The following is a 26,855-nucleotide window of genomic DNA, read 5'->3' as shown; positions in this document are numbered from 1 at the left end:
TTGGTTATTGAATCACATGACATAAATTAATGTCATTATTGTGAAGTTATGATCATCGCATCAAAAAACTTAATGATGAATTCAATTTTAACATTACTTCTTCTCACTAACGATATGTAAAACTCGTGAATTAGAAAAAATACTTTTTTATATTTATATTTATGAAACGTATAAAAATTATTCCCCTTCTAACAACGAGGTGATTTATGGCTGCGATAAGTAGCACCCATCGTCATTAAAAGTAAATGAAATACAAATTATTGGGCTGCAATTTGAAAAATTGTACATCTACGAGCAAATGTTTATTGTGACATCGACACAATGCCTGGCTGAAATTTTTAATCATACTTTTAATTTATTGAACTTAAAATATATGCTCTCCACCTCAAATTAGTAGTGGCTTGCCCCGTGCACCATACTTTTCTTTCTAACAATAGAATTGTGCAGTCATTTATCTAATACGTTTCAGGGAAAACTTTTTGAATTGAAATAACGTGACTTCCGTTTTACATCGTACATTCATGTATAGTTAATCGGGACTCCTGCCTCTAAGGTGTTCATATCTAGTCTCGTCTTTCATTTATCTAACTCCGATCTCGAGATTAAGGAAAGACGGACGGACAACGGTCGATAATGGAAATTTCTAGGTCTACAATTTTTTCAAATTACAGCCCAATTATTTGAACCCGTGACAGTGTTTTGCTTAACGTGAAAAACAGTTACTATTTACGAGTATAAATAAAATTATAATTGTTAAAAATTATAATCAAATATAAAAAAGAATTAAATATGAAAAATAATCATAATAAATAATTGGAATCTAAAAAATACATATAAGGAAAGTGTTAACGAATAAACATCTTCATTATATATAAACAATTAACAAAAACAAAATAAAAAAGGCTACGAAAACTAACAAAATACTGCACTTAATGCAAACTAGTGCTAAAAAATAATTTTTTCAAGTTTTTAAAAAAAAATGAATAAATTCAATACTATAGTATTTAAAATTCAAGCTGTAAAATACGATTCTCGTCATTTGCTCGTCAAACTACGGTAAATACTCGATAAAAATCGACTTTAAATTAGAGTATCTTTATATAGGCATCCCGAATTAAATAAAGGAAAAGAAAATGCCTTGATATGACCAACCTGAGACCTAAAGCGTAATTATTAGTATCATCTGTATTATTCCAACATTAAACAGACAGTTTAATTTTGTCGTTGGTTATGATAGTCACCTGTACCTAGAAACCAAGCTGACAACTTGGGCTAAAGTCCTCAAACCTATCTCTTTTTCTCAAACACAAGATTACTGAAGAATACAAAAAATATTTGTCTTCACAAATCCGTCGTTTCACAATCTTCACTTACAGAGATTGCCTTTTATTTGAGGTAAATTAACTGTTACTTAATGAGCAAAGGAATAATTTATCCTGAACACCAGCTCGTGCATAAAGAAGGGAGATGAGAAAAGAGCAGATGGTGAAATGTTGTAGGTCAGAACCCGAGTTCAAAACTTCACAATTTTGAATGAAAAATTTTCAGGTGAAATTCACCTCACAAAGTAATATTCGGGAAATACGTGCGCTTATCTTAAGGTATATGTCTTGTTAATTTTAATAATGTATTTGAAGATTTGAAAGCCAAATGTATATTTAATAATTTGATTTGTACACCAAATTTTAATATATAACAACTGAAGAGGGACGATATGAGTCCGAAATGCATTTTGTTAAAGGTACAGTAGAGAGTCGTTAATCGGAGCCCCGGTAATCGGAACCGTCGGTAATCGGAACGATTTTCAGTCGGACTGTGTCGTGCTGAATCGAACGTTTTTGATGCTAGATTTACTTCTAAAGTATAATTTTTATGATTTTATATTCTTCAATATATTTATTTTGTTTGTACAAAATGAAGAAATAATTTTTAACGATACGATAGCCTCGATTATTATTATAAAAAATTTTCGTTAGGCTTAAAATCGACGAAAATTCAACACGAAGCGACACGCAACGGAGAAAAATTCAACACGAAGCGACACGCAACGGAGAAAAATTTGAACATTGGACAGGTTGTTATATTTTTTCGTACATAATCGGTAATCGGAACAAATCACTAATCTGAACAACCCCAGTCCCCAATTGATTCCGATTTTCGACTCTCTACTGTACTTAAAAAGAATAATAATAATAAAAAAAAGAGTTATAACTTACAAAAGTCGTCGGTGATAAGTTTGGGAAAAACCGACACTATTTGGATTGCTGAAATAATAATTTGATACAGATCTAAACAAGAAGCTAAATGAAGAAAACGTTTATTTTATTTAAACGTCATCAGCCGGAGGAGGGATTTCAGCAAACAGTCCCAAACCTATAGCAAGAAAACTCAATTCCGTTTAAAGCGCTTTACACAATGTTGTCAGTCTATAAACGTGAGATTTTTGTTCTGTTGGCCACGTAAACGGAGATAAATGTCACTTTAGGATGTTCCTGTCTTGGCCAGTTAAGTGAGGTTAAGTGGAGTTTGATTTGTATTAAAACGTGCAGTTTTACGGGGAATTTCAGAGATTGCCACATAAGAGAAGTTTCATTGTACATTTCCAATAAAGCGATTTTACTTCAAAATCCCTCTGTGTTCCTCCTTTTTCGGCACTTTATTGAAACACAAGAATTTGATTAAAGTTAGATATTTCCAATTAATATTAAAACAATTTAAACTTTACATATAATATATCCTGTATAGAATTGATTTTGAAGTGATGACAATATCTTATTTATAAGAAATTTGTTTCGTAATCTATAATGTTTTAATACAGCTGAACTATCTGAATGTATTAAAATATTACACGATAGATTTCAATATATAATAATTCTTATTTTATTAATTAAAATTATAGAAATTAGTGGTTTTGTTGGGAACTTTTTTTATTTCTGTTTTCCAATTTAATCTAAATTTAAAACGTTTCCTAAAATGTTACCTAAAATAAAACCTAATTTTATCCGCAATATTTGACTTTTTCACTTTGTATTTGAAATTCTCTTATATTGCTAATTAATAACAACCATTAACCATAACGCATTTAAATTTTAAAAAATTATTTATAAATAACTAATGAAATACGTGACGTGAATTTGATCGGTTCGCGATGGAAATTGCTTCAATATTCATTTGATAAACAGGAAATTTTCAAATAATAAACTTTTATTCATTATTTATTTGATATTTGCCAAAGATTGATTTTAAATGTTCTTAATTAAATTTACATATATATATTGTTTTTCTTATTAAATATTCTCATTTCCTTTCAATTTTGTCCTCCAGCTCCCAATTCGTAAAGAGCGTTGATCACGTTGGAAATCTGATCTTTATACTCCTGGAAAAACACGAACTGAAACGCAAAGACGAAATCGTTAAAGAACGAAGCTGTAAAATCTACATGCTAATGCTAACACTACGTCCAACTCACTCCTATGAAGGTTAAAATGGTAATAACTCCGGGAATTAGGAGGATTTTACCGACCATCACGAAAATCGAAAACGATTTTTCTTTGGGACGAAAATCCGATTCGAATGCGGAATTTTCCATCTCGTTCGGTCGTACGTAGCATTTAGCCAGAGAAATGCACTTCTCGGCTGCGCACAAAATGCGATAGACGAAAATTTTCAGCCAATGCATAAAACATTGACATGCCGATGCAAAAGCCCGATTTGTGTAATTGAACACGTTCACCAACGTCTCCCCCAAGAAGTGGCATGTCGAAGCGAAAGAACCTTCACTCGTATCATCAAAATCTTTTCCTGTAGAATATAACAGGTAATTATCACGAAAATACGTAACCAAATTTGTAAATAATTGATTAAAAATACTTTTCGAGCATTTCCAGGCCGATGAAATTGCGACGAAATACATAATCAGCAAAATTGTTGTTAATTTGAGATCCATGCTGAAAAGTTGTTAAATCTCTCTCGTGTTGAACAATCTATGGAAAAACATCGTGCTTAATTAAGTCTTCAGTTCGCAACTATAATGGGTGGAGGTAGGACCTCAACATATCTCCCTTTACTCTTACCTTAACTCAATTTTTTCAATAATTTTCTAAATTAAAAGTTTCAATACCTTTTTTTTCTGATCTTTCCTTCGTCTATATTATTTTAATAATGTTTAATTGTTGTATTGTTTCAATAACGCGTAACAATGGGTTCGATTTACTGTCGTATTTATTAACTGTTTAATTTCTCACAAACAAAAACAAACTTTCTTTTTGTAATGTAAAAATCTTGGGTTCGAGACCTGAAACGTCGAGAAATGCAAAAAACTAACGTTATTGTGTGTGGGAGGCACGATTTGTTCACCCAGTTTCAAGCTTAACCGTTTAACGGCTGTACTCGAATACTCGAATATATTCGAACGAAGACGGCCAAAATGCCCAGGTTCGAATATATACCAGCGGCGATATATTTTGCCCAATATTCTTTTTTATTTATGTTATTGCAAATAATGCAGTTTTGATGAAAATTAGGTATATAACGGGTGGGCAAGCAAGAGTTCAATGGGAGCCGAAATGTAAGTTTTGCAAAATGCATGGGAGCCGCAGTTCTGTACTGTCGTGGCGGATAGTATGGTAAGACGCGTGATTGTATTATATAATATAAATATAATATAAAACAAATATTAAATTTTTTAAATAAACATATTTTCACAAAATTATAAAAAAAATTGTAAAAATAATAATAAAAAACAGAAATTAACACTTTCAGCAAGAGCCGCATGCGGCTTTCGGCATTTGCCCATTTCTGGTATATAATTTTTGTAACTATAATAAATACAATTTTACAACTTTCTGTGCAATTTTTAATTTTATATTTTTGTATGTTTTTAAACAAATTCTAAAACTATATCTTTCATATATATATATAGTTACCTAATCAATAAATCACCACAAAATATTTATATATCTTTATTTTATATATATATATATTTTTTGGGGGGTCGCAAAAAATCACAATCATAAATGGGGTTGTGAATAAAAAAAGTTTAAGAAGCCCTGTCTTAAATGCATTAAAGACGATTCCACCCGCATCCATTGAATTAGAGAAGGCATTTTCAGTATTGGGACTTTTTATTATTAAAATAACCAGATTGAGTGATCGGATCTTTGGTTTCAAAATCTTAATAAAATATTAATGCAAATTTTTGTGTGTTTTATTTAAAAAATGAAAATTACCTTCTAAGTTAGAAGTTTGATCTAAGTTTTTTTTTTTTTAAATTTTCAACTTAATTCAAAATATTTTTGTTGTTGTTGTTGTTGTATGCAGTTTCCAGCCAACTTTAATAAATTTTTCTTATTTGTGAAAATTTCTACGTAACTTTTAATATATATCTTACACTGCATTATTAATATGATTTTGGGGGTTGCAGAACGTATTAAATTAATTTAAAAAATGAAAAATAATTATATCATTTGTTTCATGATGTTTTGTATATCTTAAAAGTATTTAATTCTATCCCGGGATCCCGGGAAACAGTTCACTTTTATCCTGGAATCCCGGGACAAGCAAATGACCGGAAAATGAGAAGTCCTAGTTTAGACTAATTCATTATATTAGGAGTGGGAAACGCTGTTGAGATCGATTCGAACAATAGTTTGACCAGATATATTCGCGGAAGTAGTCGCTTATTAGTTGTTGTATGTTGTTTCCGATAAAAAATCGATGCCCGTGTACGCGTTACACAGGTAGTCGTTTAATACAAGTAACTTATATGAAGACTTGGTTAAATTCTACCTAGGTAGCCCCAATGGCCGCTTCCGACGGACTCCTTCCGGAGGGGAGCCACCGTGTTTAACGTCACTAGTTATTGATTCACGGTAGTTCTTGAACAAACGCAAAAAAAAGGAAACGTACACTGAACTACAAGCAGCGCCACCTAGGGGAAAACTGTAAGATGGCGTAGAATGCATTGTGAAAGGCAAGAAATCGTAAATATGATAACTTTCTTAGGTGGTCACCTAAGCAGTTTTTACTGTACACTTTCACCTCAAATTAGTACTGGCTTGCCCCTGTACATAATACTTTTCCTTTAACAATACAGTTGTGCCAGCATCTATTAACTGCTTTCAGGGCAAATTTTGAATTGAAATAACGTGACTTCCGGTTTGCATCGGAAGTTCATATATAGTTTAAGGGCAGGAGACCCCGATTAAGTTTCCATATCTGGTCTCGTCCTCTATCTATCTAACTCTGTTCTCGAGATCAAGAAAAGACGGGCGTGCGGACAGGTGACCAGGTAACAGTAGAAATTTATAGGTCTATAATTTTTTCAAATTGCAGCCCAATGAAATTTTTCACATTTTATCAACTTTGTTAAACCGAAATCATACTATTTCAGTACCTGTACTGTGCAAATTATCAGCTAAGTATAATTTACTAATACCGGTAGTTCCATTTAGATGAAGTATAATCATGACTACTGTACTGCTGTAGTGTATTTGTAAAGCAAATAAAATACAAGCTTTGTTTTAATTTATATAAAATTAAAATTTTATTCTGTACATCTTAAACTTTAAGAAGTACAAAGTACAAAATCATGCATAATTAGCATGTCTATAAAAACTTATAAAATGTATATATATTTTTTCCATTTGACAACCATCCGTTAACGTCAAATTCAGATGATACATGATGTTTGAAAATATACAATGTAAAATACAAATAGTTTTCACAATGAGCTATGATGACAATGTAAATGATTGTTGTACGTTTATAAAAAGAATAATTTATCTGTCAAATGAACGTTTGGTTCCTTATGAATATTCTGGCCCACTAAATATGCTAATTTGTGTGCATACTGTAATAAAAAAAAATGAGAATCATAAAAAACTTAAAATAGAAAAAATAATGAACAAATGCACCTTATAACTATATTATTAATAAATATAGAGAGTCCATAAAAGAAATGTAGTGATTTTAATTAATGTTTTCTATTTCCAATACAGTTTACTTCCAGGTATGTTAATATATACCAATACACCATAAATTTCTGTTTTGTATGTTCTATGTTATGGGGTGTTGTTTCCTTTGGATCTTGACAATTGTTTGAAAACGAAAATGGAGACATAGCAAGAGAAAGTGTTTTGTGTGATACAATTTGCAAACTCTTGAGTTGGTATTCACTGTTAGATATAAGCTCCATTGATGGTTTGACAAAGACCCATCCTATGAGAAAATTTGTCAGTGGTACTGACAGCTTTCGGATGTAGACTGTTTGTGCAAAAGCAAAAGTTTTGAAGATATCAACATACTTCCAATGACAATGTTGACAGAGTCTGGCACTCCTTTCCAAGGAGCCCAAGGAAGTCAATAAGAAGATCCAATCACATAAATGCTGAAAACAGAGTGAAGAGTTTTACACTAGCATTTGATGACAAAACTCTACAAGCTCCAATTGCTTCAAGCATTATAGCCCACTGACAAGACAGAGCAAATTTTTGCACAAACATGTAAAGTGAAATAGATGATAAGAATTTTTCTACCTATCTCATGTCCAGCAATGACAATGTTCCATATCATGGAAAAGGTAAACTGCCATAATGTGCATACCTGGAACACAGAATATTAACATGCTGTATTGGACATAAACAGGATTCACTAAAGGCTTTGTTCTGTGCTATTTCCAACATCAAAGTTAGTGTACCTCTTTCAGTTTTTGCCAAAAATACAATGACTAGTACCATCTAACCCAACATGGAAAACTAGCTAGTCCCTAAATTATATGATGATTCTGCAAACTACATTTTCCAACAGGATGAGACCTCATTGTCATCTAGAAGTTGAAGATTCTTGAATTGCATTCTTTCTCATTGCCGGATTGAATGCTTTAGTGCCCATAGCCTTCAGATTCTCCATGACTACCCATGTTCCTAGACCTTGCACCATGTGACTTATTCCTTGTGGCTATTTATTTGTAAAAAAGACAGACTGCATACCACTCAAAAATCTCAACGAGCATTGCAACAATATCACTGCTGTTGTGACTGCAATCACAATGGATTTGCTACAGCTGTAATGTATCTGGGAGGAATTAAGAGTACTGCTAGATGTGTATGTTATGGACAAAGTGATTAATCGGGCATTATGAATAATGACCAAAAAGGGCAGGCAGTGTGATAAATATTCATTCATTTATCAAATTGACCGGTCATTATGAATACTGCTACCACCTAGTCAGGCAAAGCGATAATAATACATTGAGGAGTGATCATCTGACATACGCTAGCCAATTGGCACTCAGTTGCGTGTGCATATCGTGTTTAGTACCGAATTTTAAATTTGATTAAAAAAAACTCCACTTATTTCATTTAGAAATATTTATTTTTTGTAAATTATTTCAAAGTACTATTAACTATATTAATTAAACTAATATTAACAAAAAGTATTTATTAACAAATTTATACTTAATTAAAAAATCAATTTACAGGAAACTTCTGGAATTTCATTTTTGGTATAAATTATATAAAATATAAAATGTTTTTTAGTTTATTTATTTGAGCAATTAAGATTTTGATGACATTTGGAATTACATAATTTTTTTTCTTTGTAGCATTTACATCTATTAGATTTGCAACCAATTTTGCAGCAGCATCGACTATAGCCTTGACCTCCAGAAATTGATGACATTCTTGCACATTCTCTAAGCGAAATTTCTTCACCTGGTACATCTTCAACAGAAATGAAGTTTTCTTTACAAACAGTAAATTGGTTTCTGGAATATAATACATTTAATATGCCATATTTGGTACCCAGTTTGTAAAGGTTTTTATCTTTAACCGCGACGACAACACCTAAAATATTTTTTCCATCACTGCGGGCTCGATCTACATCAGGTACACAAATCCTTACTGTATCACCAACATTAGCTGCTGTGTATTTGGAATTTGATGTACCAATCATTTTTTCTGCTTGCTTTTTAAGATTTAACAAAGCCATCTCCCTTGTTTTAGTTATATTTCTTATTTTTTCTTCTATTTTTGGATCAATTGTTTGGATTGTTTCTTCTTCACTCATCAATTCTGTAATACTAATAACATCCTGGTTTAGATTTTTTTCATGTGAAGACAATGTAGATCTTTGAACTTCACCAGTTATATTGCTATGTGAGGATGGCATTATCGAATAATCTTTTATAATGTTTTCTTGGATGGTACCTGAACTTTCAGTTTGAACAACTTTGACTTACTTTGTTGATAGTTTTAAAAAGTCTCTCTAGATCCTCCTCCATATTAACGTTGGTCAACGATTCATTGGGTATAAAATTCTTTAGTCCAACTTTTAACTATGCTCCAAACATGGCCTCATAAGGGCTGCAGTTTATACCAGTATGATGTGCTCAATTTTTCATCAGTTGTACAAAACATAATCCCTCTGACTATTTGTAAGTATTGTTAGTTTCCAACCAAGAACTAAGCATATTTTCTACATCTTGATTACATCTTTCTACTGAACCCTGACTTTGTGAGTGCCTGGGCTTTCCATGCACCATTTTTAACTTGGGCCACATATTATACATTTCTTTGATGACATTATTGGCAAATTCTCTGCCGTTATCACTTTGTAGAATACTCGGTGCACTGAAAATTGTAAAAATGTCTAAAAGAACATAGGCTACATCTTCAGCCCTTTTGGTTTTTAATGATCGTAGTTGAACGAATTTAGTTAGAGGGTCTTGATACACGAGTATAAATTTATAATCCTCATCAGCTTCTGACTGCATATCTATAAGATCAACCTGACATCTTGAGTTCATTTTATTACATAAAATCGGTTTAACTACCAAGCCTTTCTTAGGAACATCGTTTTTTCTGACAGATTTCACACACGTTCAAATAAATTACAATCATCTCCCTAATATTTTTATATTTCGTACTTAATTCTTTTTCCATACAGTTTCTACCACCATGTCGGTCCAATAGCGATATGGGCATCGTGCAATATCTTAAATATTTCTTCCATGTGAACGTAATATTTAATCACATTACCTTCTTTTACAGGCATAATTAGTTTTTATAAATTTCCAATAGATACAATGTCATATCTATGTAAATGCTGATATTCTTCTGGTAACTTGGAAGTAACTTTCATTTTTGACTGTTTCACTTTTTCTATCATTGACAAATATGCTGATTTTGTAAAAATTTGATTGTTCTCACCTTTTTTTGCTATTAACTTGTTTAATCAGTTGTTGAAGCGATTATTCATATCACTTAATGATTCCTCCATGATCGTTACTTTTGTCAAAGAAGAAAGATTAACTACTGGTCACATAAATTTAAAATTCGGAACTAAATGCAATACGCATGCGCTACTAAGATGTAAGTTCTGATTGGCTAGCGTATATCACATGATCACTTCTCAGCATGTTATTATCACTTTGCCCGACTAGATGGTAGCAGTATTCATAATGACCGGCCAATTTGATAAATTGTTGAAATTTATTACAATGCCCGATTTTGTTGGTCATTATTCATAATGCCCGTATTAATCACTTTGTCCATAACATATATAATACCCAGAGAAGCATACATCAAGAGACCCTTAAAAGAAATAGGAAACTTGGCAATTTGCTTATCCATTGGTATACTTGATGGACTTGTACATTTCTGAAATCACTAAATTCTTTTAGGGACACCCTTTATACACACTAAACAAGAAAACTGATTCCATACCATATATGACTAATTAAAGAGAAGATTCAAATTGTTTTTTTAAAAGATTTGAATTTATATCTGATTTATTGAAAACCTTCAGAAATTAATACATAAATATTCATACAAGCTTAAATTAGACTATGTTAATTTTATTCTCTAACATTATTAAAGCAAAGGAATCTATCCTATCTAAAGGAAATTTTATTTTAAAATTTGAATATTTAAGTCTTTAGATGAAAATACATAAAACTTGGCATCATAATTTTCGATAAACAAAAAATGCCTGATTATTTGATTTATTGATTCAAATATGCTGAATATAGCCTGAACCAAAAACAGAAAATGTTTCAGGTTAGTCAATTTTGGTAACCACAATCAAACAATTTTTGTTTATCAAGTATTTATACTTAAATGAAAATTTTGGAATATACTTGATTTTGAACATATTAACAAAGTTTCGACAAATTTTTATAAACCACCTCATGTTTGCTGAGCAATATTTATTTATATTATTACAAATGTTTCAACCTAAATTCTATAGATCATCAAAATGTATAGTACTATACCCCTGGATACAGAAATATACCTGATGTTGACATAAAATTTGCCAAGAAATATAATTAAGTACTTCTCAGTAAGCATAAGATAGCAATTATGAAAATTTGCTATTTCTCACTGCTGAGTGTTAGACTCAGCAGTGAAAAAAACTTTGATTGTCAAAAGTTTTAAGAAATAAAAATGTTTTAGAAAACAGTTTTCTATTATCGGTAAACATGAAGAAGTTTGTAGTAATGAGCAAATTTGTAGTTTATACAATTTTGACACTGTCAAAAAGTAAATACAATGAAATCTGTCTGTAACAGACACTTGCAGGACAAAAATACTGTGTCCAAAGGAGGTTTTTATATTATCTTTAAATGTAGGCCGGACTATTTTTACTTATAAACATAAAATATATTTCCATGCAAAAAATAGTAATACATTAAAGCAAGTGATGAATTATCATAAGATCAGTGTTATTTCTTAAAAATTCAGTTAAGTATGTATTTTTTTTACAGTTGACTGTAGCAATATGCTTTCCCACTAAGCATAACTAAATCTTATGCTAGTTTTGTACTGTCTGCATCTTTTCTATTAAAGAAAAACCAAGGCTGGGGAAATGGTGTAGATGGAACTAGTAGTTTAAAGAGTTGGTGTCTATGTTGGCAAAAAATTTTACTAATTCCTTAACTGATTCTGTTTTGTGATTATTTTTACTTTTTTCCAGTTGTTATAGAATACAACATAATTGCTAAATCTGTTTACACATATCTGTATATTTGTGACAAATTAGGGAAAAAATAAAGGTAAAAGTAGGTACTTTATCAAATATAATATTTATTTAATAACAATTTTACAATAGCATTTCCTTGAATACAAATGAAATTAGTTGCTCCAAAGTTAATTTGTTGAGTATTAGAATTATATTGTTGCAAGCCAAAAAGGGTATCTAACCTCTTTGCAATTAATACTTTATGTAATTCAGAATAATATTTATCCCATTCAAAACATAACCATTATGGTATAACTCTTTTGCTCTAGGATTTCTATCCTTTAAACGTTATGCAATATGAACAATTTTCTTTATGTATATGCAACTGACTGCATTATAATCAACCTTATACTAATTTAAATTCAAATTACACCATTTCTTAATATATGTTGTTGCTACAGTATGCTATTTTTGTAAAATAGATTGTTCTTAATTTGACTTAATTTGTCCAGTTTTCAATATGCAATCAAACCTGTCTATAACAGAATCCCAAGAGACCTAACAACTCCTCCGTAGTAGACAGGTTTTCGCTTTATAAGGCTTGACTGTATCTATAACAGTTAGTGTGTTCATCATACATAGGTTATATTGATGAGATTACTGGACTACAGTTTTCAAATTGAAGACCTATATGTTCCCACTAGGGTTTCTCAAATGAGATCCCAGTTGTTTTTTGACATGGGAAATTTTTCTCATCCCGGGAAATCTAACAAGAAAAGAAAACAAGTCTCTTTAAACTTAATCTGAAAAAAAAAAAAAAAAACAGTATATCTGACCCTTCCATAATAAATCTTAACCAGTGATTGTGATGCTTTCAGAAGATTCTGCACTTTTGTAATAAAGTCAACTAATTAAAAAGTTAGTTACAAAATATAGTACTGTCACAACTTTTTCATATAATTTTTATGTTTATACTTTTATTTCATATAATGTACTGTACATTATGTAGAGCATAAACTTTTGGATTATAATTGAAAAAAATACCACAATATTGGTCTGCAAATTGGTCAAACAATATTTGAGCAATTTGCAAAAGCATCAATTCAAAAAAATAAATATAAAGCTACATGATATACAGAAAGATGTTTGTAATAACTAGTAAAGACTATCAGAAAGACAAAACTCCAAGAGAGATCGCATTTCTCCTATCAGATTTTTAATTTCTAAATAAAAATTTTTAATAAGAATTTTGATATATCAAGAGAAAACAAATATGTAAATAATAATATTCAGTAAGTGCAAGAACTCTGGAACTAATGAAATCATGGATGGGAATACTATCAATTTGCAAGTATATTCTAACAAGATAATTGAAAAATGAGAATTAACTGTCTGTCTTATGAGCTGGAGAAAAGTAAGATGTGAGTGAAAAGAAATTATTAAATTATTGTTATGTAAATTCATCCATTTATCATTTTTTTATGAATTAAATATTTACTGTTTTACACAATAAACCAAATAAAAGTTATGCTTATGTTGGCTAAAATATTTCAACACACACACACTTTCTATATTATTAAAAAAAATTCAAATTATGACCCTAATCACTATGTTGTTTAATACGTTATTTATCAGTTCAAGTAAACTCAAATGTTGCTATAATAAGAACTTTGTATATTCAGATTAAAGATTGCAATCCAGCAGTGTTTTCAATCCAGCTGGATTTTTGCTGGACCAACATCATTCCAGCTGGATCCAGTGCAGATGTATTTTTGGTGCAATAAAGTGTTATCTGTCTATCTATCTCTCTCTCCAGCAATTTATGGTGTTTTTTTTAAAGAAATAAAACATTTTTTTAAAATACTTAAGAAACTTTTATAATTTAGACTGGTCACTATAAATCAGTAAAACGTCTTACACATTTAGGTAGTAAACTTAACTTTGGTTCAGTTTAACACTTGAGATAGAAATAATTACCTTTAAATGTTTAGTTAGATTATAATTATAATGTAATCTTTAAGTTAAATAATAGCAAAAGTAATTCTACTAATTAATTTGTATTAATATGTTATAATAATGTAAGGACGAATAATCAGTGGCTAAGTGGCTATCAGTCTTACCAGTTTTCTTATATAGGCTCTACATATCAGTCTGTAGTTATTTATAAGTAATTTAATTATTAGTGTTAGTAAAGTAGTGAGTAAGTAATTAGTTATTATTATCACAATCATGAATCACATACATTCATATCATCATATATCTAAGATATTGATACTCATTCATTTAATTAACAATTTAACTAACTAGGTAGTCTCAGTCTCTCACTAATTTTCACAATAAAATTGCCTAGCCTAGCCTAATAGAATAAAAGTTAAAAACTCTTACTTAATAGAATTAGAGTAGAAGTTATAAAATATTAGTCTTGTCTTGAATAAAATATTTTAAAGGATTAAATAAAATTAAATCAATCACTTCTGTTATGTTTTTTAACTTTTCTGGAAGTAGGATCTCAAGAAACAAATGGTATTGATGGTGTTGTCTCCCAACCTACTTCTTAATGAATTGCATATATATCCCACTGTGAAGAAGGCCCTTTCTACCTCTACACTAATTGATTTCAGGGTCATCAAATAATAATAAATCATTCTGCCACGTGATTCATTGACATCACAACCGATCATAAATTAGAAATATGCACTAAGGCTAGGAGAGGACTTACTTATTTTATTTAGTGCAAAGACACTTTATTTAGCGAGAGTGGAAAATCAACTGGCAATTAGATCAGCAAAGGTAAAAGGGCGGGCGGAGCAGTATAGAGAGGGGGTGTAGCACGTGCCACACTGAATGACAACGTCACTCTTGCCGCAGAGTGATAGCACACGTGCAAAGTGGCAACACCGACAACGTAGACTTTTGCACCATTATTTAGAAAGTTAATTGAGTATTTGCAGATCCAGCAGGTTGAAGAATGCACAGTATCCAGCTGGATTGCTGGATGAGGGATCCAGCAATTGCAATCCCTAATTCAGATAAATTTGATTTAACTATAGGCTATAAACCCATTTCATATAAACAAAGAATTTATCATTAAGATCACAGTAGGGCTCTATTTTTATGAGCTAATTGACTGTTGTATTTTCTATAAACATAGTTACTAGAAATACAGTACTTACTTAAACTATGGTATTTCATATAGTCATGATAGCAAAGAAATATTAGGTTGTAAAGGTGAAACTTATACATTTTGAATTTTTTTCTAGAAACAAGTGCAAAAAATATTCTAGAATGTTCAAGTATAGGTATATAAGTAACCATATTTCACTTGAAATGGATACATCAGCAATGTCTGACAATATGAAACTTTTAAAAGAATACATTCATGTACTATTGCTCTATCACCTCAAAAGTGAACACAATGCAATGAAGGCTCACACAATCTCATCTGCAAGGGGCATATGGTGAGGACATGGTCCACAGGCAGACCTGCTATATTGGTTTGAGATTCAAGGATGGAGAATTTGTATACTTCAAGATGAACCCCCATCCAGGTAGCAATTCGACCAATGACGACAACATTCTCCTGCAATTGATAAACAAACAATCTACAATTATAATAAAAACAACGCTTTTAGCCCATGACTATAAATTAGATAAGAGTTAAATAACCTAAATAAATAGGATTTAACAATTTGGTGGGCTTATCACGCCAAGGTCGATAGAAAGAAGGACCAACTAGATCTTTTACAAAAAAGTTATAGTCTTTAATAATCACATTCAAATTTAGGTAAGAATGCATATTGGGTACAAGGACTCCTCATCAGCTTACAAACACATGGCACCAACATAATAATTATAACACTAATAGTTAGCCAATACAAAGGGATATGTAATATATACAGTGCACTGTATTTACAATTTTTAATGTAACCCATATACTACAGAACTAAAACTATTGAGCATAAAATTTTAATACAGTGACAATGTGATATATCATATTATTTGGGACCAGTAAATAGAGAAAATAAGACAGTTACTGGTCCCAAATAATATGATATATCACAAAAATAAAATTAAAGACTCGCTCCAACGTTTAGATATCTTCTGGAAGAAAATTCACTGTGTTCAGTGTTAATAAAGTTCCTTTAGTATTAGCACAAGCACTTTTGACGAATATATAATCGTCGGCGTCAGGTGGAAAAAAAAAAATGATTTTTTGTTCTTTTCACCTGAAAATTGTTCTTTTCACTTTACTATGACAATTATACATTCATCGAAAGTGCTTGTGCTAATACTAAAGGAACTTTATTAACACTGAACATAGTGAGTTTTCTTCCAGAAGATGATATATCACATTGTCACTGTATTAAAATTTTATGCTCGATAGTTTTAGTTCTGTAGTATATGGGTTACATTAAAAATTGTAAATACAGTGCACTGTATATATTACATATATACAGTGCACTGTATTTACTATTATATATATATATTGTATATATACTATATATATTGTATTGGCTAACTATTAGTGTTATAATTATTATGTTGGTGCCATGTGTTTGTAAGCTGATGAGGGGTCCTTGTACCCAAAATGCATTCTTACCTAAATTTGAATGTAATTATTAAAGACTAACTTTTTTGTAAAAGATCTGGTCGGTCCTTCTTTCTGTTGGCGTTAATGTGATAAGCCCTCCAAATTGTTAAATCCTATTTATTTAGGTTATTTAACTCTATCTGAAATAATCTACAGTTGATCATCAGAGAATTGGCACAACTTGAGTGTTCCCATACATTCCAAAAATTGATACATTGTTACATTGATACATTGTTGTGATAGTATTGGACTTTGTCCAATACTATCACAACAATGTATAAGCACATACAGCAAAGATAATCTTAAAGAAGCCAGCCAATCTGGCTGGAATATTCTGCCTCATCCATCTTATAACCCAGACTTGGCACCAACTGACTACCATCTGTTTCACACCCTGCAGAACCATATGACTGGTATATAGTTCAATGGCAATACCTGACACTTGAGACTTTCTTCAAAGAAACTGTCATTCCATCGTCCTGGGATTGAAAGTTTGCAGCAAAGATGGCAAGATATGATTGATATTGATGGTGATTAGAAGAGGCTGTCCATAAATGACATCTGCAGTAGAAGGGAGAGAGGGTTTATGACAAGTTGGACAAAGTCAGACAAGGGAAGGTTGAGCTTCAGTGGACATTCATTTTATTTCATTAAATTTTACACAGTTTATGCATTTTATTATATTTATTTCAAAATTTCTTGTACATTTCTTTTTTAAGGAAAGATGTTTTTTCAAAATACCTCTCTTCAGCTGGTAGTGAGAGTATGGCTAAATTTTAATTTTTAAACATTATTAGCAAATATGTTGTAATGTTGATCTACTAATATTTAAAAAGTTGGTATACCACTTAGTGGAAAAATCTCTATAGATTGACTGTAATCCTAAGAAATTTGAGTTATTTAATTTTTAGATGGTATGAAATTTGTGGATTTTCAAGTACCTCTTTATTTCAGGTACAGTACTACATGCAAGTATTACCATACTACTGTACTGCATATACATAGGTAGTAAGCAACAAAACCTATGCACATGAAATAACCTGTTGAGCAGTCGTGTCTAAGTATTGTAGGAAGATTATTTCAGCATTCTGACACTACTAGCAATGATTTGAAAATTATTTGAGATAATCTTGAGGAAGAGTCAATTTGAAAGACAACATGGCAAAGACTGAAATATGGTGGAGACAGGTAGATGATAATCAGCAAACCATTAAATAGATACAAAACACCTTTTTTTGTTGCCGAGATATATTTAATTTAGAAACAAACGTTTTTGGCCTCATCCATAGGCCATCATCAGGTCGAAAGAAGAACAAAATTGGAATGCTTACGTTCCATGAATGGAATACAAAATTCAAACTAAACAATTTTACAATGGAACAAAACAACGGAAAATAAACTTAGAATGAGATAATAGAAAAATAAATAAAGATAACAGTAACAAATTAATAAAATAACATAAATATTCAAATAACACTAATATAAATAAAAATGATAAGTCCCATTAGTTCAAGTTTCTTGCAAAGAACATATGTATAATATCAGAAAGCAGTCTAATACAACAATGCTGTCCCAAATGGAACAGACCCAAAGCTCTGTAGTGAACTGGGATGAGGCATCTATTATCAAACCTATCTCTTCCCCAACATTGGCAATAACTGCAGAGAAGATTGAGATATATAGGAGCAGGCTGGAAGAAGGTTGTTTGAATGCAAGGGATGCTGAAAGCCTACCATTGGCATGGAAGTTCATGGTTAAGAAGTTTGCAAGAAACTTGAACTAATGGGACTTATCATTTTTATTTATATTAGTGTTATTTGAATATTTATGTTATTTTATTAATTTGTTACTGTTATCTTTATTTATTTTTCTATTATCTCATTCTAAGTTTATTTTCCGTTGTTTTGTTCCGTTGTAAAATTGTTTAGTTTGAATTTTGTATTCCATTCATGGAACGTAAGCGTTCCAATTTCATTCTTCTTTCGACCTGATGATGGCCTATGGATGAGGCCGAAAACATTTGTTTCTAAATTAAACATATCTCGGCAATGAAAAAAGGTGTTTTGCATCTATTTACTCTTTATCTTTGCGTCTTTGATCCCAGTGACGAATGATCTTCCTTGATCTGCTCCTTGGAACACATCCTCCTCCTTGATGGGAACCCAGTCAAATTTAAACCAAGTTTTATTAAAAGATTTTAAAAAGAATGTGCAACAATTAATTTTTTTAAACAATTTAAGCATGATCAAGGAAGAGGGTCATATGAAAGGATTAACATTTACAAAATGTTCAGCTGTATTTTCTGTGCTTCTGAAGATATTACTTCAATTGCATAATGAATGCATCATGAAAAACACTGTCATAACTTACTAGAAAGGTTGCAATCTTGTAAGAGCAATTTGGACATAATTCCATTGCTTCTATTTATGATATATATAATTCATAAAGTGTTAAAAGTATTAAGGGAAATTGAGTTTTGTTGGATGTCCAAAGAGGGGAGGGGTTTCAGAAAGTTGAACAATGGGAGAGGAATAAAAATTTCAAGAAAAATGCACCTTACAAGACAACTGTAATCACTATTAAGTTAACAGTAAAGATTTTATTATTGCTTCAGACACAATAAAATGCTATAATTCACACATTTGGCAGTTTTTCTCATCAAGTGTGTGAATTATAGCACTTTATTGTGTCCAAAGCAATAACAAAGTCTACAGCACAGTTTCAGATTACTAAACGAAAATAAAGATTTTATCAAAATGTCTAAATTTTACCTTTACAACCTAACATAAAGTAAGTAGTCATAAAGCAAGAGTTTACTGTACTTTCATGCCTAGATAATAAGTTAGTTTATAGACTTAAGTATTGTTTATAAATTATATTTTCAAATATAATGAAAAAAGCTAATATTATCATAACCAAGTTCACAAAAATACTTACTTGACAAGGTGCTGGAACACGTACAGTGCCAGGCCAATTGTAATAAAGATGGGTCATTTTATATGTTAATCGCTGCATAAAATAAGGTGACAAGTCATTGGTATCGTGAACAATTATATAATGAGTAGGACTGACGGTTCCTTGTCGCACATGTTGTGAAACCAGGAAAAAGTCATACCTATAAAAATTTAACTTATTAAAAATAATAAATTTTTCTTTTAACTTCTTACTATATAAATACTTACCAGTTCTTTTTTGTTACTGTATGATCAACAACAGCACCTGGATTAGGATTACTCAAATCTCCTCTCTATAAATATTTTTAAAAATATGAAGTTAGTTGCTTTTTTGCTAAATAACATCTCACTTTTAGTAAAATAGAACTTTAATTAAATATTTGAATTAAATTTTTTAATTATTTAAACATTGCAAAAATTAAACCAATTGTAACATAATAGAATCCACTTGTTGTAATCACGGTTGTTATTAATTCAATATCTCAAAAAATATAAACTGAAACAGACTTATAAAACTACTTACTGTAATCAGAAAATCAGTTACAACTATCATTATCTTCAGGAAACTATCCATACATTTCTATATGCAGTGATATAGAAACGTATGGATATTCAACACTTATATAACTCACCAGTGATATCAGTGTTGAATTTAGAAACATATGGTATGTATATTTAAGTTTGTTTTTATGCTATAAGCTTCAATATACAATTGATAATGGCACAATCATTAAAAGTTTTATAATCATCAATATTAACTACTATTTTCAACATTGTTTTAATCATTATTTACTAGCAGTACAATAATTTAAATTGGGCATTAACTGCTTCAATTATATACTAGATGAATTAGTATTAATTAATGAATCTTAAAATTATTAAAAAACAACTTGTGTCTTTTTGATATCATAGTCAATAAAAGTCTACCTAATTGTAGCCTCAGTTTACTGCCCCATTTAAATGTTATTAGTCAGTTATTTATATCAGTGTTGATGTTGTTATTAAATCAGTCCCAAAATGATTAAAATAATGGATTCTGCTGTATATTAAAAATTTTTAAATGTTATTTTAATAAATGTTTCAGTAACCTTACATCCAATCCAGCAGGATAATAACAAATTAGTTCAAATGTTTTTGGCCTATACCAAAAGCCTTCCCCGGTAACAACAGAGTTCTAAACTGGAATGCTAACGTACCATATGGATGTAAGATTACTGAATCATTCATAGTTATTGTCCGGTCTGAGTTTGAAGAATTTGATGTTATTCTAATAAATTTAATCTAATAATGTTAGAAATTAAATATTTAAAAATAAGATTATTAAACAAAATATAATTAAATAACTATTCATTCAATGAGGCATATGAATTTATTGTAAATAATATTGTAATGGAATGTAAATAACACTAATCAAAAACCAATATATCAGTACAGTGGTGCCTCATATAATGAACTTAATCCGTTCCAGGTGCATGTCCGTTAAGTGAAACGTCCGTTATACGAGACGCATTTTCCCATAGAAATACATGTTAAAACATCTCATTCGTTCCGCAGCATTAAATAACCATACTGTATCATAAAAAAATGAACATGGAGTGCGTTCTTTTATTCCTCCGCGTAACTCTGCGCGAGCGACATCCGTTTAAAAATTCCTGCGGAACGCGTTCCTAAATTCCGGTGGGAGTGCGCACCGTCGAACGGCAAAAACGGCGTTTGTAGCAGTAGTTTACAGTGGAAAGCAACATGGCGTCCTCCATGGCTCAGATAGTTTCGTTTTCGGGTCAATTATGTGGTTTTATGAATGAAAATTTAGAAATTGTGAAAGCGCAAGTTAGCGCATGCAGTGATGTAAGCGTCTTTACGAATTTTTTTGAATGGTAGCCGGCATCTAATTTTTTTTGTGGCTATTTTGAATGCTCTTTCAACAAATAATCCATTTTATGGTTAAATTTTACAATTGGAATCCTTCTTTTGCCTTTAAAAGCTCATATTTTAGAATTATAGATTCCTCCATCACGATACTATCGATAGTGCGGGCGCTGCCATCTTTCTTTCTTTCACCGTCGTTCCTAAATGCCTACAAACAGCAGCGCACTCCCGTAGTAGCGGAGGCGCAGAGCGACCGCTATTAAAGAACGAACCCATGCAGCAGTTACCAGTTATGCCGGAAAGTTCGTTGTTTGCAGCCAGTCCATTGCTCGAGTCACATAACGGCCAAACAGAAAGTCCATTGTTCGCAGCGTCCGTTATTCGAGGCGTACGTTATACGAGGCACCACTGTATATCAAAATGTTCCCAATAGAAAGGCCTGGATGATGACAGAACAGCTAAACAGAAAAATGTGCCGAAACAGGAAAGTGTTTTCATTTCTTTATATTACTATATCACATCCAGCTTTAAAATGTCAAGATTATATTTCACTCATCAGATATCACTTTACTCAAAATGATTATGCAACACGATAAGTCAATTTCACTTAACCTGTGATCACATGCAATATTAGCAATTTTACAAGCCTACTTGATTTTTCACTGCCATTTTTTCAAAATGACCACTGAACTGTACTTTCGTGCTATCTTCATGCTACATGCTATCCACCTGTGAAAAATTTTAGTCAAAAATTTTGTTTATCACAAGCCCCCAAAAACTGCTGTGGAAATTTGCCACCTTGCAATATGAGATAGTGCACAACTTTTGTTTATTGTCAATGATTGCATGCATAAGATGGTGATTTTCCATTCAGACATCAGTTTTGATGACATTAGGTCGTCAAAAATGATTAGAGGTTACTAGGTCTTCATTTTTATAATTTAATTTTGATACACTGCTGTTAAATGAAGTTTATAATATACTTTGACAAATATATAGGTATTTGTTTCATACCAAAATACACATGTAATACAAACCCCATCACTTCTATTTTCAGTGCAAACTGCATTATTAAATCAGTTTAATTTTAATAAGTGAAAATTAATTTCTTACAAACTGTATTAAAACTATAAATTAATATAATTAACTATAATTATATACAGAAAAATCAATAGAAAATTTATAAAAAGCAATTTACTTGCTTTTTATAAATTTTCTATTGATTTTCCTGTCTACTCTCTGGAAACATGTTATATCAGTAATTAACAAAAATGAATCTTCAAATATCAAAAAGACAAGTTGATGTTAGATATCTTTTATGGCATGTTTATTATTATGCATTATATTTTTCAAATTAATTCTCTGGTTTTTTCAAAAGAATGGCAAAAAATTTAAAGGAGGAAAATAGTCTAGAAAACAGAAAAATCAAATTATCTAGTCATCAAACTATTTTATTTCTTTAAATTCTCACTTACTGTTTTCATGAGCCATTTTCTTTGTAACTATATTAAAAATCCTAACAATTATATTGATAATGTATGCTTTGAAAAATTGTATTTAATTTTTGATATAAATAATTTATAGATTAAAACAATGTCTAACACAATACAGCTTGATCCTCATGCCAAATATTAGATAAAAAGGAAGGAAAACTCACTGAGTATGGTATTAATAGTTTTTTATTATTGCTAGTGCTTTCAACAAACTTATGTTCATTGTCATCAGGTAAACAAAAATTTAAAAATAGAATACAATGTTCTAACATGAGTGGAGAACACATTATTTAAATTAAAATTAAAAACCGTTATGAGCATGCTACAAACTTTGATTATGCGCAATGTTATGATGTCATGCAACACATTCATAAATATAGACCCACATTAAAGGTGTGATAGCAGATGTATATCACTATTTAACCATTTATATAGGGCAACCATATGTTGGGCAGGTCAAGCATAAGAATGTTGCATGGTTCCAAGGTTATTGTGAGGAGAGATTCCCATATAAACCTGAGTTTCCAGTCACTACAGCATCTGAGCAGCATTGTTTGAGCCCATAACAGGTTGTATCTCTGTTCAAGCACCATTTTGCAAACTCTGTGGTATGCTTTCCTTTCACCACATCATTTTGGTGTTCAGTGAGGCAGCTATCAAGCATTTGTATTGTGGTCCCAATGTATCTCAAGTTCATCCCCTTTATGGGATTCTCCAATGGTACAGCATAGACTCCCAATTTTTCAAAGCTGGAGAATTTATCCTGATTGTTGTGGATGAGTCCACACAAATTTGGTAGTGGAGATAGGGACAGGAGTAGGGTTTCTCAAACGGGATTCCAAGATCCCGGGATCCCAGCCGTTTTTTTAACCCGGGAAATCCCACAAATTTCTTAGAAATTCACGTTTTTGTTATTTTGTGTAAAGTTCAGGAAATTTTGCAAATAGAAAGCATAATTAACTCATAAACTGTCAGAATAAATTTGTATTTATTAATTTTAAACCTACTTATTAGTTTTTTAAATTTTTTCCTCGTTATGGCATGTTACAAATGGTCAATAATCAATGCGTAGCTTATTTGTGGCAGGACTCTAAAAATTCTTTACTTGTCAGAACCTGTAATATCTGGAACAATTGTGCTTATGCTGTCTTAATTTTTAACCATGCCCAGTAGCTTCAACAACTGCATTATGCCAGATTGTGCAAATTGGCAAGGATGCAAATCGAGTATGAAGTTTTTCTTCATAAACCTGATTATTAAAGACAAATGAACTGTCGAATTATTGGGCTACAAGCTTAATACCACTATTAAAGCAGCCAAGGTAGACAAATCAAGAATACTAGAGAGCAAAAGAAGTACTACAATCTTAAAAACGAACTAGAAATCTTCCAAGCTACGGGTGAAAAAACACATAACATCTATTTTCTCTTAAATGCATTAAACACGATTCCAATCACATCAATTGAATTGGAAAGGGCATTCTCGGTAGCAAGACTTTTCATTACTAAAATAAGAATTAGATTGAGTGATCAGAGTATTGTCAATCTTTGCTTTTTAAAATCTTATAATACAAAATATTATTGTAAATTTTTGTTTTATTTAAAAAACGAAAATTACCTTCTAAGTTAGAAGTTTGATCTAAATTCATTTTTTCTTTAAATTTTCAACTCAATTCAAAGTCTTTTTTTTTTTTGTTGTTGTTGTATGCAGTTTCCAGCAAACTTTAATACATTTTTTCTATTAGTGAACATTTCTACGTAATTCAAAGATAATTTTTAATATATATCTTACACAGCATTATTAATGTGATTTTGGAGGTTGTAGAATGTATTAGATTACTTTAAAAAATGAAAAATAATTATATCATTTGTTTCCTGATGTTTTGTATATCTTAAAAGTAATTAATTCTATCCCGGGATCCCGGAAAACAGTTCACTTTTATCCCGGAATCCCGGGACAAGCAAAACACCGGGAAACGAGAAACCCTAGGCAGGAGAAAGTTATGTTGCCTGAATATATAGCAAATATGTTTGGAAAGAGGTCTGAGGTATGGTAATGGTGATTGAAATACTGACACCTACCTCTTGTTACATAGTGTTGTGCTTGTAAATAGAGATTTCCTGACCGTGTTAAGCACATGCGTGAACTTTGAAAAACCATCTGTGTGTACTGCCAAACTAATGGTGCTTAACTGAATGTTAACAAGTGCTTGACAGTAACAAGAACATTCTTCTAGTGAGGGCAGCAATAGTGGCATCAACATATTGTGAACGTTAGAAAGAGTCTGCTGGGATGATATGAGGCACCTTATTAAATTTATGGTAAACCGAGAACAGTAGCCCATCAGAGTCTATGTATGTGCAAATGCAAGAATGTTATTGCTACATCAATCTCTTTCTCCCGAGTGAAGTTAATAGAGGGGGTATCCCATTTGCATATGCTATCACACCTTTAACATAGATCTATACCCATGTATGCATAGACTGACATCATAACATCAAGCATAATCAAAGTTTGTTGCATGCTCGTAACGGTTTTTTAATTTTAATTTAAATAATGTGTGTTCCACTCATGTTAAAACATTGTATTCTATTTTTAAATTTTCGTTCGCCTGATGGCAATGAACATAAGTTCATTGAAAGCACTAGCAATAACAAAATACTATGAATGCAGTACTCAGTGAGTTTTCCTTCCTTTTATATAAATTATTTAAATATTCTGCATCATCTTACAAGTATTATATATATTACAAATTGAAATACAAGCAAACATTTTGCTATTTATAAAACTGAATTTAACTTAGGACAATACTAAGGAGGTGTTTGTTTAGTTACAAAAAATAAATAATAATAAACAGTTAATTAGTTCAGTAGTTCTGTGAACATGTCCCAGGTGATCCACAGACTGACCTAGTCATTTTATCAAAATGCAATTTTATACTGTTTAACCAGAGGAAAAATATTTTTGCATATTACATTTCTCATACATTAAATTGCCAGATAGACAAAACATTGGTTGATCAAAAATTTTGTTCATTTTTTTAAACTAATAATACTCAAATTTTAAAAATTAAAAACTGACTTTATTAAATTATGTACACACATTTTTGTTTTCTAAAACTTTAGCTCATCTGTTGAGTAGATTGTCATTCCACAAGCAAAAAATTCTGAAAATTTTTCATCAAAATATCTCTCTAAGTGGTTTTTCACATTCTCTTAAATTACTGAACTTCTGCAAACTATTGTGGCGAGATCAAAGTAAATAGTAATCTGAAAGCAAAAGATTGAGAGATATGGGAAATGACAAAAAAGCCCATCCAAATTCCAATAATTTTTCCTAGTAATTAAATTAATGCAGAGATTTCAACAACAACAGTTAAGGGTCTTCTAGATCAGTGATTCTTAAAGTGGAGAGTCGTGAAAAATATTTGGGGGGGGGGTCGCTGAAAAATTGATTCCAGATCACTTTTTTTTTTCAAATATTTTATAAAATTTACTATGGATTCATGTTTAAAAATAACAGAAAAAATATATATATATAAAATAATTTTTACTTAAATAAATTGCATATATAAACAATAAAAATAATATAAATATTTAAATATGAGCCTAAATATAATATTCATAAATTTGTGCACTATTGGGGAATCCCCGAGTTCCACTCTCCGCCTAAACTATTGTAGAACAACATTGTCATTTGGAACGGTGTTCGCTAGCAGCATTGCGTCTGTAGGCAAGTCGAGTTAGAAATATAGTAGAGCGTTGATTACCCAAAAACCGATCAACCAAAAGCATTTCAGACGGCAAATTTGAATTTCCATTAGTGCTGTGGCGCTGCAATATTTGGCTATGTCTTGGGATACTCTGATATTATTTTAGTTGATATACGTTTTTAGTTGGCAGCACTGGCGGGACTATGAGAGGGTATGTAAGGACGCACCAATATTTGAACGAGAATTTTTTCCCATCGTGAGTGGTAAGTTTTTCTGAG

At 31.0% G+C, this 26,855-nt stretch overlaps 1 protein-coding gene across 3 annotated transcripts in view; it reads right to left on the bottom strand.

Moving 5' to 3' along the window:
- Positions 1–6,521: 6,521 nt before the first annotated feature.
- Positions 6,522–26,855, bottom strand: part of LOC136982159 (piwi-like protein Ago3) — a 106,261-nt gene continuing 85,927 nt past the window's right edge. For all 3 annotated transcript variants that reach the window (XM_067278582.1, XM_067278585.1, XM_067278583.1), the window contains exons 19-21: positions 19,732–19,796; positions 19,487–19,664; positions 6,522–6,850 (exon numbers count right to left, since the gene is read on the bottom strand). In XM_067278582.1, the coding sequence (XP_067134683.1) occupies positions 6,764–6,850; positions 19,487–19,664; positions 19,732–19,796 (330 nt within the window). In that variant the 3' untranslated portion in view covers positions 6,522–6,763. The remainder of the gene's footprint in view (positions 6,851–19,486; positions 19,665–19,731; positions 19,797–26,855) is intronic.

Source organism: Centruroides vittatus, unplaced genomic scaffold (genome assembly GCF_030686945.1).
Source record: "Centruroides vittatus isolate TY-2023 unplaced genomic scaffold, ASM3068694v2 contig_815, whole genome shotgun sequence".
NCBI lineage: Eukaryota > Metazoa > Arthropoda > Arachnida > Scorpiones > Buthidae > Centruroides > Centruroides vittatus.
The sequence above is the reverse complement of the archived record's forward strand: the minus strand, read 5'-3'. Positions and strand labels throughout refer to the sequence as shown.